This window comes from Elephantulus edwardii, unplaced genomic scaffold (genome assembly GCF_000299155.1).
Source record: "Elephantulus edwardii isolate Elephantulus edwardi_28Jun2011 unplaced genomic scaffold, EleEdw1.0 scaffold00092, whole genome shotgun sequence".
Taxonomy (NCBI): Eukaryota; Metazoa; Chordata; class Mammalia; order Macroscelidea; family Macroscelididae; genus Elephantulus; species Elephantulus edwardii.
The window spans coordinates 773,772-788,311 of record NW_006399842.1 but is presented as its reverse complement, the minus strand read 5'-3'; the positions used below and the strand labels follow the sequence as shown (position 1 = coordinate 788,311).

At 42.0% G+C, this 14,540-nt stretch overlaps 1 protein-coding gene across 1 annotated transcript in view; it reads left to right on the top strand.

Annotated features, from left to right (window-relative positions):
* Nucleotides 1-13,996, top strand: part of MORN5 (MORN repeat containing 5) — a 48,238-nt gene extending 34,242 nt beyond the window's left edge. Inside the window, 1 exon segment of the mRNA XM_006890683.1 lies at nucleotides 13,932-13,996. Within this exon segment, the coding sequence (XP_006890745.1) occupies nucleotides 13,932-13,996 (65 nt within the window).
* Nucleotides 13,997-14,540: the final 544 nt, after the last annotated feature.

Below are 14,540 nucleotides of genomic sequence, written 5' to 3'. Positions count from 1 at the left end.
CCTTTTAAACAGTTTCTCTCTCATCTGTTTCAATGCAGTATACATTATTTATCCCCTCTTTCTCAGTCTTCCCTCAACCCCGATGTCAGTCCCGTTTTATAACAGTGGCACTATGCAATTTTGTCCTTTTGTGACTGAGATATTTACTCAGCATAATATCCTCCAGGGTAACCCATTTTGTTTGGGGGGTTTTTAATTAATTTTAATGAAAGTTTACAGAGACTTAGGGTTTCCAATCATTCATTGTTGTACTTTTCTCCCTACCGACCCCCTCCCCCTCAAATCACTCTTCTCCTTGACAAGAAAAATAAAAACTTTCATTGTTATGCAATCCTGCCCCCAAGTTCACTCCACTATGCAGCCTTCACTCTGGACTTCTGTATTGACAAGAATACCCATTGGGTTACCCATTTTGTATAATATTTCATTAGTTGCTTGTTTTTCAATGCAGCATAGTATTCCATTATGTGAATATATCACATCTCCTCTAGCCATTCATTTGTTGATGGACACTTGAGTTGTTTCCAACTCTCTGCTATTGTGAACAAAGCCACAATAAACATGGGTGTGCATATATCTGCTTGGGTGGCGGTTATAGATTCTTTAGGGTATATTCCCAGTAGTGGAATTGCTGGATCAAATGGTATTTCTATTTGCAGCTTTTTGAGAAAGCGCCATACAACCATCCATAGTGATTGCACCATTTTACACTACTGCCAACAGTGAATAAGGGTTACCGTTTCTCTGCAACCTTGCCAGCATTTGATGTTTGCTGTACTGATAAATTTTACTATTCTTACTGGGGTGAGATGATATCTCATAGTTGTTTTGATTTGTATCTCTTTTAGAGCTAGGGATTTTAAACATTTCTTCATGTGCTTGTTGGCCATCTGAATATCTTTGGTGAAGTGTCTGTTCATATCCTGTGCCCATTTTGCAATTGGGTTATTTACTTTTATCTTGTTGTGGTGCTCAAGTATTTTATAAATTCTAGATATAAATCCCTTGTCTGACATGTCATTAACAAATATTTTTTCCCAGTCTATGGCTTCCCTTTTTACCCTGTCAGAGAAATTTTTGGATGTGCATAGGGATTTGATTCTTAGAAGGTCCCATTCATCTATTTTATCCTCTCCTGGTTATAGAGTTTTTAGGATGCTTGGAAGACTGTTTATGTTGTGGATTAGGACTTCTAGAATTCTTCCAAGCTTTTCTTTAATGAAGTTTATAGTCCTTGGTTTTAGTCCTAGGCCCATGATCCATTTTGTGTTGGTTTTTGTGTATGGAGTGAGGATCTTGCTTGAGTTTTCTATAGATAGTTTCCCAATTTTGCCAGTGCCATTTGTTAAAAAGGCTGTCGTTTCCCCACTTAATTGATTTCATCTCTTTGTCAAAAAGCAGTTGACCATAGGTAAATGTGCTGATTTCTGGATTCTCAATTCTATTCCATTAATCTTTGTATCTGTCATTGTACCAGTACCACACTGTCTTGACCACCACAGCAGTGTAGTATGATTTGAAATCAGAGAGTGAGATGCCCTCTTACCTTTTCTTTTTAAGGAGTGCTTTGCTTTGGGGGCCTCTTTCCATTCCAAATGAAACTGGAGATTGCCTTTTCTTCCTTCCTTTCTCTTTGAAGAATGGAATTGGTATTTGTATTGGGATTGCACTGAACATGTAAATCACATGTGGTACAACTGTCATTTTCACAATGTTTAGTCTTCCTATCCATGAGCAAGGAATATTATTCCACTTCTTCAGGGCTTTTTTTGTGTCTTGTAGTAATGTTTTGTAATTTTTCTTGAATAGATCCTTTGTGCTTCTGGTTAGATTTACTCCCAAGTATTTAATCTCATAAGTATTGTTTTTCTTAGCTCCAGCTCTGTATTCTCTTTGTCACTGTAGAGAAATTCAACTGATTTTTGTTTGTTGATCTTGTATCCTGCCACTTTGCTGAATTGGTCAGCTATGGCCAGTAGTTTTCTTACTGAGTGCTTAGGGTTTTCTAAGTATACTATCATATCATTATAGAGATAATTTTACCTCCTCTTTGCTAATTTGGATACCTCTTATTTTCTTCTTTTGCCTTATTGCTATCACTAAGACTTCCAATACAATATTGAATAAAGAGGCTATAGTGGGCATCCTTGCCTAGTTCCTGTCCTCAAGGGGAATGCCTTTTACTCTCCATTGAGAACAATGTTGGCTCTTGGATTTGTGTATATATTTTTTACTATGTTGAAGAAATTCCCTTCTAATCCTATTTTGTTGAGTGTTTTAATCAGGAAAGGGTATTGGATTTTGTCAAAGGCCTTTTCTGCATCAATTGATAGGATCATGTGGTTCTTGTTCTTTGTTTTGTTAATGTGATGAATTACATTGATTGTTTTTCTTATGTTTAACCATCCTTGCATACCTGTTAAGAATCCCACTTAGTCATGGTGAATTATTTTTTTTTATGTATCTCTGGATTCTATTGGCTAAGATTTTATTCAGGATTTTTGCATCAATGTTCATGAGAGATATTGACCTATAATTTTCTATTTTGGTGGTGTCACAACAAATTTTAAGTAATAAATATTAATAATTTAAAATAACTCTCTATTCCAACAATGTCAGAAAACTGGCTGTATGTGAGAACTCTGTCTCCAGAAACAGGCCTTCCCAAGAGATTCCCAAGGATAGCTGTGAACCAGTTCATTCTGCTTCAAAGCCCTGGTTGTAACTTTCCTCTTACCCACCAGGTACAGCACCAGACACTCTCTTAACACAATACCAACCATGCATGCTGCAAATGTATTTCCAAGGATTGCATGAGACTATGCATGAAATGTGCAGGCACAATACCTGGCCAAGGAGTGCTTCCTAACAAAAGACAGCCATATTCCTTGCTTTGACTCACCCTTCCCTAGTGATAACCCTAAACCAACCCTAAGCCTGACCCTGGAGGCCCTACTCCAACCATGTCAAACACAGGGCAATAAAATCTAGCCACCTCTACATGTTGTTTTTGGGAGCAGTCAAATGACTACCACTCACAGCTACCCTGTGAACAACAGACTGAAGTTTGCTCTATCCTGCACTGTCCTCATGATCTCTGATATAAGTGAGCTCCATTGACAGACATTATGTCAGTCCATCTCTTTGAGGGTCTTCCTCTTTCTGAGACTCTCCACCTTTCCCAGAATATCTTTTTCTGAGGACTGGCCCCTCATAATAACATGCCAAAAATATTTGAATGAAGTTTCACCATCCTTGCTTCTAAGGAGCACCCTTGCTTCTAAGGAGCACCCTTGCTTTCACTTTCTCCAAAACAGGTTTGTTTGTTTTCCTGGCAGTCCATGGGCTAATCAATACTCCTCATTAACACAATTCAAAGGCATTGATTCTTCTTCAGTCTTCCTTAAGTCCAACTTTCAGATTCATAGCTAGTAATTGAAAAGATTATGGCTTGGGCTAGGCACACCTTAGTCTTTAAACTTAACTCTATTAACAGTTTGGAGAAGTCCTTAACAGCAGATCTCCACAATGCAACACATCTTTTATTTTCTTTAATGTTGCTATCATGGGTTTTGACTGTGGATGCAAATAAAGTGAAATTATTAACAACTTCAGTCTTTTCTCCATCTATCATGTTATCTATTTGTCCTCCACATTACATATAATTTTTTCTGTTAAAACTTGAATAGGATTTTTATACTTTTACTTGATCAATTATTTGGCAACAACTCTAACAATTGGCTGTGATTTCTTGAGAGTCATGTGCATACTGAAGAATTCTTACAAAATGAGGAAAACTAGCTTATAAATTGATTTCAAGTGTAATAAGAGTGTTTTGATCTCTAAATTAAATGACTAAGTCTGAATGTATTAATTATAGCATGTATTAATTTCAGTTTTGCCATTTTCCCTTTTTACATTTTCAAGTAGATAATTTCCCCCCTAAGCTTCTTAACGTTTCTGTGGACAATGAAAACTTGTGGGTGCTGAGCCCTGAACTTCTAGCCCCAATTGGGTAAAGCCTGAATCACCCAGCCTTGCCCCACCCAGCCCAGAAGTTGTCCTTTTACAGGGGAAAAACAGCACAGCCCCATGCTCTATTTACCTGCCTCCTGCCCTATGTCAGGCTCTGTCTGGGCAGTGATCTCCTCAGTCAATATTGGCAGTGGCTTGGCATCTGGCCACTAGCCCTGCCAGCAGAGTTCAAAGCTGTAGCAGCTCTGCTGAGGGCCCTGGACCTGCCCCATCAGTTCACATAGCCCTGAATTTGCACAGAGGGTGGGGCAAGGCTGTATGGCAGGCACTGCCCATAACCCAGGAGTCTTGATTTAATGTACATCTTCCATCCCAGTCTGGAGCCACAGTTCACACAGTAAGCCACCTAAGGCTTTAACCCAGTAGTGGCCCCAGGAAGGGAAGACAAACTCCTCCAGAAAGAATAGAATCCTCCTTCCCTCCGAGTTCAGCCCAGCTCTTGTCCTCTCCTTCTAGTATGGCATTCTGGATGAGCAGTGGGCTTTCTGACAAGGTTGGAATTGTCCCTTCCCTCTGCATAGCATATTCACATTCAGAGTCAGGGACTTACACCGTAGCATACCACTTTTTGCACATGTATCACTCATGACCTCTGGCTACTTACAATGGAGTATGCACTTATCTCATACCATATGCACACTTGCAGTCATTATTCTCAGAGTCACGTTCACAATCACAGGAGCACATCTATTCACACTCACACTTAGATCCTTATAACATTCACCCTGTTGGGTGGAGATACACACCATCTGCCTGCACATGTTCATAGTCTCACTGAACATGGCTTTGGTATCAGAGAAAACTGGGCCCTTCCTCTTTGCCTCTGAATGAAGTAGGGCTAACCATTTCACTTGTGTAGACTTTGATTTTCTCATTTCAAGATGAGGGATGCAGACAATAACATCTCTCTGGGTGCTCAGTTGATGTGCGTCTCCCTCCCCTCTCCTGAGGCCAGATGCCTGTTTGATCTTGATCTCTTCCTTTTCCCAGTCCACACTCCCAGCCCCCTCAACCAACTCAGACAGGGTGGGAATTGCATAGCAGTGGTGACCACAGGTGTGCTTGGGCCCAAAACGTGCCAAGAGGTAGCAGAGCCCAACTTGTAGATGCCCAGTGACCCGAATCTGCCTGTTCACCCTCCCTGGGCTCATCTGCCCCAGCCTGCCAACTTTGCTTTGAACAAAAATCATTAGCTAAGCTGTGGATCTTGATCATTAGGACGTTAATCCTTATGTAAAGACCTCCTCCTTCTAGCTTTCCCTCCACCCTAGCAGGGACCCAGAAGTCCCATGGGAGTAATGAGGGAGCCTCTTAAGATGCTCCACTGCAGGCATCCACTTGGAAGTTAGAGTCCAGTCAACATGATGAACAGCCTGTCAAGCGCCATTCTTCCTGGCCAGTTCTCATTCGGCCTCTGGCAGAACGCCTGCTGTCAAATCAGTTCCTCACTCATAGTGATCCTGTGTGACAGAGAGTAGAACTGAGTCATGGGGCTTTATGGGAGCAAATTAGTAGGTCCTTCTCCCACAGAGCCACTGAGTGAGTCTGAACCCCTAAATAAACCCACTAAACAGACAAGATTGTGAGGATGGCACAGGATAGGGCAAGGTTCAGACCTGTTGTTCATGGGGTTGCTGTGTTGCTAAATTGAGTTGTACTCAACTTGACAGCACTGAACAACCAAAACAATAACAAACAGAGAGGAGCCAAGCTTAGAGACAGGAACAGCTTGTCTGAAACCATCCAGCACCATAGTCACAGCATCAGACCAAGGCCTGACTGGCTCAAAAGTTTCTTCCAGTCGTCACTGTGCTCCCTATAGTGCCTGCAAGTCCCACTTTGCAAAGATAACTTCTGGATTCTCTTCTGTTTTAAAGGGGTGAGGGGAGTGTTTGTTTGTTTTGTTTTTGTGGAGCACCATTTATTGGGAATTTTCTACAGCCTACAATGTACTAATAAGCACTTTTAGGGGAAATCTCATTTGTATACAATGTAGGTACCTTCATAGATGAGGGAATGAGGGCCAGAGAACTATAAGTCTCTGCCCAAGGTCTCAGAACAAGGCAGTGAAGCACCAGGGAGATAAACTTAATTATCATACCACACTGCCTTGCTGCTGGTATTAGACTGAGGATTTAATACTCCCTTGAGAGCGCTTCAGCAATATTCAGATCTCTTCCTCCCCAGCACCAAGTTGACCTACAGATAGCACTGATGACACCCACAGTGACCTGGCATCGATATGGCCTGTGCAGGCCTGCCCTTCTCCACCCCCATTATGTGCAGGCCCCAGGCCAGCCAGGACTTTGAGCTTCCTGAGTGTGGTTAGGGCCCAGGTATGACCCCAGACCGCCCAGCCTATCCATGCTGTGGGCTGCCCAGTCTGTGGCCTCAAGAAAAAAAAAAAGCAGCAGCTGGCAGCCTTGAACCTGCACTTGACATGTCTGTTTCACCCACTGAGGAGCTCCGTTTACCAAAGGTGGAGAAGAAATTTTTCGTCTTTTGCCCAAAACCCAGAGTAAACTTACTACTTTTATGTTTCCAGATTTACCTTTCTTTATTCATTCACCAAATACTTATTTTGTAAGTGCTGGATCTGTGCTGAGCCCTGAACTAGAAATGAACTGGACCAAGCTGCCCCAGGCTAGGACAGCAGAACAGACAGAAGCTGTGGAGCATAGCAGGAGAGTACCGATCTGGGACAAGAAAGCCTGACACTGAGGCAGGGCCCATGAGGTGGGAGGACAGCCAGAAGAGCACTGGGTTGAGGCCACACACATTCATGAGGCGGCTCAAATTTGTACTATGAGTGTACTCTTAAGATAGGACTGAAATAAGACAATTCACCAGGTAACTTTAAAAGAATGAACAGTGGGTTTAATTCAGTTTTGGTTCCTAATCTCAAGCCTTTGTATGGTGAATTTACATCTTTTCTAAAGAAATCCTGGAATTCACTTACATTACACTTGGTCATCTGCGTAAAAATATAAATTAGTCAAAAGTAAAGGCTTCAGAATGAACTTCATGAAAATTAGCAACAACAAATGTTTAATACAGATAATTTTTATAATCTCATTTTCTCATTTTTATGTATACACTGTTGTTGTTGTTGTTAAGTGCTGTAGAGTCGCAGGCGACTCATAGCGACCCTATGAAGGAGAGTCCTTGATGCTTGGGTGCCTTTCATCCTGTCTCCAAGTTCATAGGGTTTCCAGGGGCAAGCTGTTATGGAAGTGGACGCCACTCCTCCTTCCACGCTTGTTCAATCGGGGAGCTCCACCCCACTCTCAGTCTGCATTGTAGCCAACCATTAACGCATTTGACACATCCGTGTCAGTGTTCAGCCTCACAACAAGCACAAGTGACCGCGGGACGGCAACTTGTACACCAGGTCCCAGAAATGCAAAGGACCCTGGGCCTCTCTTGAGCTTTCAGTATGGTTTACACCTGAACCAGGTCCTGTGAGGGTGATGTTGCTTAGAGGAAGAGCATGTGCAAAGCACAGAGGCACTCATAAGCATGCACGTTTGGCAATGGCCATACGTCAGTGAGATTGTGTTTTATTTTAGGTGAGTTGCAGGACAGACGGCATGCCTGGAGAGCTAGCGACCTTGGGGAGCCTTAAGTCTAGATTGAGAAGTTGGGAGATTTTTAAAGGAAGGGTTTTCAGTAGGGAGTCCATAGTCAGAGGTGAAGTTTCTCTTAAAGCACATTCCATTCTCTGTAAGGAACCTAGTTCTTTTAATGATTGGTAGGGTTCATTGAGGTAGCGAGCCATGCAGGGTTTTTATGAAGCTTAAGAATCAGAATAAAGAAATCTTTCTACACTTGTTGCAGACAAGCTAGACTTAAGACAGGAAGCAGACCTCTGTGGCACTATTTGCTGCAAGATTTCAGTCTCTATCCCAGCTCCCAGCACAGGATCCAGTACAGGATCAGGCTTAATTCAGTCATTCACTCAACTGACATCAACTTTTCCAGGCAGTCTTTTCTGCACTGAAAATACCACAGTGAACAAGCAGACATGGTTCCTGTTTATACTGGAGCTTACGATCTGGGTATGAATGACATATTACCTAAGGCCACACATAGATATGAAAATTTCTGAGCAGTGTGAAGAGGTGAGAACAATCAACAAGTCTAGCACCTGCATCCCACTGTCATCACCACCAGGTCCAACAGAAAGGCTGGAGGGCATGGATGTTAAGGGAAATAGAGCCAACGTGAAGGATGAGCCACAGAGCAGATCTTCAAGGTTATCTGTTAAACATCCTCCTCCAAAGCCAGAGCCTAAACCTTAAAAGGCCCCTGCAAAGAAGAGAGATAAGGTACCCAAAGGGGAAAAGGGGAAGGCTGATGCTGGCAAGGATGGGAATGATCCTGCAGAAAATGGAGATACCAAAACAGACCAGGCAGAGAAAGCTGAAGGTGCTGGAGATGGCAAGTGAAGTGTGTGCATTTTGATAACTATGTACTGTACAGTTTGAAATACTATTTTATCAACTTCCATAAAAATGCAGAACTTTTATCTTTTAAAAAAAAAAAAGCTATGCTGTTAGCACAAAAAACACTTCATTGTTTTTTTGGGAGAGGGCAATTGTCACTAATAATAGGTGTCTGAAGCTGGACTGATAGGTATGAAAACGCCTTTACCTTCTGGTTTTAAGAGAGATACTTCCTCTTGGTTCTCAGGAGCAAGGATTTTCTGGTGTTGACACAAATTAGCCAGCTTGGCACAAATGCCTTGTGGTGTGGAAAACCAAAAATCTGTTTTTATGTCCTCTTCTCCCTCTGCCTTCTGCAAAGAAATCCAGAGACCTTTTAGGGCCAGAGCCCCTCAAAAAAATTATGTCATTTTCTCAGGCAATCTGGACTTTTCTGGTGATGCCACCTCAGTAGCATTCCTCAGAAGAGCTGAGGTTCTCTTGTTGTTCTGCGTTTTTTTAGATTGTGGACATTCAGATTAGTATTTCTGCCATTTTTTATTCATTTTTTAAAAGTCAGGGACAGCTCATGAAAAGTTGTTAAACAACATACTAAATGTAATGTCAACCCTCACTCTATACTGTTGCTGATGAGAGCATCAAATGAAGGTAAGATTGGGTTTGATAGTAGCTTTCTGATTTTGGTAGTCTATTGAAGAAGGGAGTTTGAAAGTTGTTGTATACTGTTAATGACTATCTGTTCATGTCGTACCTGAAATACCAAAATTGTTTATGAAAAGTATCTTTAATAAAGCTGGATACAGTTTGGCTTGGGGAGGGGAAAAAGAGTAAATTTCTGAGTGGCATGTGCTATATGAAGAAAAAGAAATGAAGAGAGTAACATGGAGTGCAAGCAGTTGTTAGACTAGAGTCTGAGAGGAAGTAATATTTAAGGCCTAGATACCAGGAAGTGGAGCTCAGAGAATGTTTGTCAGTGGCGATAAAGGCAAGTCAGAATACAATAGGAGTATTTCAGATTTTATCTGGCAAAGGAATTACTGGGCATCTACTGTATACCATATCCAGCGGTCAACTAAGAAAATGTGGTCCCTTTTCTAGTCTAGTGGGAGATTACCTAATTAAAAAAAAAACAAACCAACAAAAAACACACCACCACCCCACCTATTGCAAGTTACAGCAACCCTATGGGACAGAGTAGAACTTTCCATAGAATTTCCAAGTTATAATCTTAACCAAAGTAGATTGTTCCATCTTTCACAAAGCATCTGGTGGGTTCAAACCATCAACATTTTGGTTAACAGCCAAACATTTAACCATTGTGCCAAGACCATTAAATAAGAAAATGTGCAAATAATTAAAGATTATGAACAACTATAGTTAGAGTGTTTGTTGTATGAAAAAAGCTTCCACTTGGAGAACATAATACCCTTGCCTTTTAGGAAGCAGACTGGTCTCTTCATGGATTTTTGTTTTGTGTTTTTGTTTGTTTTTTTTATTTTTGTGTGTGAGTGTACCGTCAAATCAGATCTGACTGGTACAGGAGGAGATTGTCCCTCCTTTTCCCGGCAGAGCATCTGGTGGATTCGAACCATGTGCCTCTGGGTTTGTAGTTGCAGCTCCTTGCCACTAGGCCACCAGAGCTCCCCGGATTTTTTTTTAAATAAACTTTAAAATTTTAACTTTAGAACTGTTTTAGAGTTAGAGAATTATTGTGAAGGTAGTAGAAAGAGTTCCTAATTTACTACTCACCCAGTCTTCCCTATTATTAACATGATTTGTTATAATTAATGAAGCAATTTTGAGACCCTGTTATTAACAAAGTCCCTATTTTGTTCTGACTTTCTCAGTCGTTCACACTTTGTGTCCCAGGAGCCCAGGACGTCTCATTACACTCAGCTAGTGTGTCTCCTTATACTACAGTTGGTTCTGATAATAACTTATCTTGTTTTTTATGAGTTTTGAAGATGTTGGCCAGGTATTATTATGTGGAATGCTCCCCAATTGAGTATTGTCTGATATATGTCTCATGATTTACTGGGGGTTTGTTTTGGGAAGGAATATCATGGGGATAAAGTGACATTTTCATTATCAACATGGCTTACCACCACTGGTAATGACCGTGACCACCTGGTTGAGGTAGTGCTCATCAAGTTTTTCTACTGTAAATTTACTCTTTATTTTTCTTCCTTTCCATAGTATACTTTTTGGAAAGAAGTCACTGTGCTTGGATCCTACTTAAGGAGTGGGAGGTTATGCGCCTCCTTCTTGAGAGCAAAAGATCTATATAATTAGTTGGAATTCTACAGAGGGATTTGTATATTCAAGAATCCTCATCTATTTTATGGTCTTTTTAATTTTTTTCAAGTTTTAAAACTCCAAGTTTCTAGAGACCCAGAAATACATTTATTTCAATTAATAAAATGCATAAAAATCCCAAAGTACTAAATCAGAGTGTAAAGTAGAAAATCCAACTATTATTTTGTCTCTGTTGTCAATATGTATAAATAAAATAAAATTTGAGAAATAACAAAAAGCAGAAAGGAGCACCTCCTTACTCTCATTGCTCAGAACTGACCACTGTTGATATTTTTCTTGTTTTTCACTTTTCTTCAATGCAGTTTTTATATAGATTATACTATGTCATTTTGCACCCTGCCTGTACTTTTTTACTTTTAGCAAAGTCATAGCAAAACAATTTCCTCTGTTGCTGTACAGACCCCCTAACTATTCTCTTTAGTAACCACTCTCACATAGCTTGTCATTTCCCCCTGAACCTAGCATGATGCCTGACACAAAGTCAGTGTTTACAAATTATCTGTGAAGTGAATAAATATACAACAAATTTATCATTCCCTTGTTTTTAGAAATGTAGGTTATTTTCTGTTTTCTTGATTGGAAATAGTTCACAGACAGATTATGCCCTGAGGATAGTGTCCCAGAGTGGAATTACTGGGCCAAAGGAGGCCAAAACTTCTAAAGAGAAATGCTCAAAACCAGAAATCTTCCTCCCCTTTGCACCACCAATAATTGTGCCAAAAGTAATAATTTACAATTGATTAAAGAGTTTGTGGGGTGTTTTTTCCCATCTTTTACTCCCTCCTCCTCTTCCTCTCCTCCTGCCAAAAAGGGGGAAAATTATCTGAGAAGGTGAAGATGTTCTCAGACAATCATATTAACATATTCCAACAATCGCAATTTGCAAAATAGTAATCACAACTCCCGGGATCTGGGAGGCATTAATCAAAGCTGCAGGTTTAATTCCATTTTAAATATTGATGAAATGTTCTTCGGCAGCCTCACCCTGGCGTGGCAGGGCCAGGGGAGCCGCTGAGAAGCACCAGGGCGTGGAGGGAGGGGTAGTGAGCAGCTGCCAGGAGGGGAGGCATCTGGGATTCAAATTGGTGGCTTTGCAGCCAGGTAGAGAGTGAAAGGGGTAGTGAAGAGGGCTGTTAAGTCCATTGCTGTCAATTTGTAACAATCAGGGAGGGGCCTGAAGACTGGTTCAGCACAATAAACCCAGTTTGTCTGGTTTCAGGGGTTACCACTGAAGAGGTTGCAGCTGCACTGATTCGAATAGCCTGGAGACTTCAGAACTGTAATTATCAACCAGGCTGCTCACAGTGTGGCAAAAGTGGGCTTCACCAGCGCTTAACTCCTTGTGTGCTGACACGTTAAGTTACTCTTGCTTTCCCTGAGATTGCCTCCCCACCCTGAGACTGCGCAGCTACTGAGGGAGCCCCAGGCAACATCCCCAAGGGAAACTGAGGCCCACTGGCTGGTTAGGACAGTTATCAAAGGCCAGACAGCAAGCCTTTTATCCCTAAGTGGCATACAAAGGAAAGAGTGAGGCATAGTGGAGGTTTTCTACAGAGCAGCCTCTGCGTCTCGCATCACCATGCCTGTCTTGGGGTGGGAAAGGTTAGGCTGTGGAACTTGATGAACCTTAGTTTTAATTCCAGTTGGTGTGGACACAGGACAGGGTTTGTCCGCTCTGAAAACTCAGAGTAATCTCCTCTACCCCACTGTTCTATTGCAAAGATTAAAAAGATTCAGCGTACACAGAGCATCTGGTTCAGAAGCATCTGGCTTTTCTGCAGGCCCTCTGAGTCTCCCACTCCTAGGGAACATCCTTGTTCTCTAGCTCCTGCCATTTGAAGGAAGACATCTTAGACCAGAAGCTAAGGGCTAAAGGCAAGGTAAAGAGAGGTGGTATGAGCTTCTCCAGTACTACCACCCTGAGGATGAGGGTCTGGGCTAGTTCTCTTTGAGTCCCCAGGGCATGGCATAAAGAGAAAAGGAGAGTCGGATACAGGCAGGCAAATGGGCAGGTGTGGTACACAAGAAAAGAACAAAGACTTGATTGCAGTACTGGTGAATGATGTGTATGTGATTCCATCAAGAGGCTCCATCCCTTGTATCTATAAAAGGAGGTGTGCAACGTGTGTCTTTGAGTCGTTCACAGTGACAAGGATTGAGAGGCAATCTCCGTGTCCACCATGGGGAGGACAGATGACAGTCTCCTGTATAACAGCAGGCAGTAGGAAGCAGCAAAGTACTAAATGTGCATGCAAGGAAGGAGTAAGAGCCTAGAACACCCACTGCCATCAAGTCTAGTCCGATTCATAAGCATCCCAAGATCTTGAAAATGTGGTGTTGAGTGAAAAGAGTAAAACACAACGAAATTCACAGCACAATGCCATTTATGTAAATTAAAAACACATTCACACACAAAACAGCAGTACATATTTTACAGAGCTACGTGCATCTTTAAAAGTATATGTCCCACCATTAAAGTAGGTCCCTGTGGGCAGGGGATGTGGGTGTGGGTTTGAGGGGGAAAATAAAAAAGAAGCCACAGAGGGGCCTCGTGCAGAGAGATGGCAGCAGTGAGCCTGAAGTGTGTGACCCACTCAACTCCAGATTTGATATTTGAAAAACAGCTCACGTCCTGAAGCCAAACAACCTGAGGTTCAAATCCTAGGCTTGCTCATATACTAACTCTGTGGCTGTGAACAAGTGACCTCCCTAAGCCTCTGTAAAATAATGAGAGTGGCTGCTGCTTGTCCAATGGTCACAAGGAATACATTAAAGTGTGAAATACACATCTAGGACTTTCAGGGAAACCGGTTCCTGCCCTTCTCTATCTCCGTTCTCCACTCATAGGACCTGAGTAAGCTGAGGATATCATACCTGCTCCCCCACAACCACCAGGAGACAGTGAGTTCTTGAGAAGAGGATCTCCAAAATAGCCCAGACGACAAGCTAAAATCTAAAGACTCTGCCCCCAACACACCCTCCAGAATCTGGACTAGCTGTTCTGGATGTTGTTCTGTGGTGTGTTGGACTGAACAAGTGCTTGAGCACCCATCAGAAAAGGTTCTTTACAGATGGCCAGTAGATCTCATGCCCAGGCCACCTTCAGGCATAACCAGCTCTCTCTTTCTCCTGCAGATGATGATGAGCATGAATGGATCATCAAGACCTGTCGGAAGGGCTGAGACAAGAATGTGGGTTAAGCTGTGAGCTCTGCAGCCACCTCCACTAGGCGTTTCAGCCTGTAACACTGGTACTGGCTGGCACAGGGGAGGAAGCTGTGGTTCTTCTTGATGCCTTTTGACACAAATAAAATTCTCTGCAGTCAGTAGTCTTAGACTCTCTTGGAAAAATGTTTCTCATAGAGTGAAGATTTTCATTTAACCTGCCTCAACTGGAGATATGCATGTCTAATGATTCCTTACGCTTATAACAGACTGAGAACTATCACCTTATGTTGTTGTTGTGTACTGTCAATACAGAACCTACCCACAGCTGACCCTCTAGTGAGTTTTCAGATGCAGTAATTTACACTTGGGAGGAGACTGTACATCCTCTTCTGGTGGAACAGCTGGTGGATTCAAACTACAGACTTTTGGGATTTCAGGGCAGCTTCTTACCACTAGGCCACCAGATATAAACCCATGAAATGTCAAAAGTATCTGACATGTGCCGGAGGTTTAAGTGTGCTTTATCTCCACTCCTGACAAAACCTGGCAAGAGAGTGTTTAACATCATTACACAGAC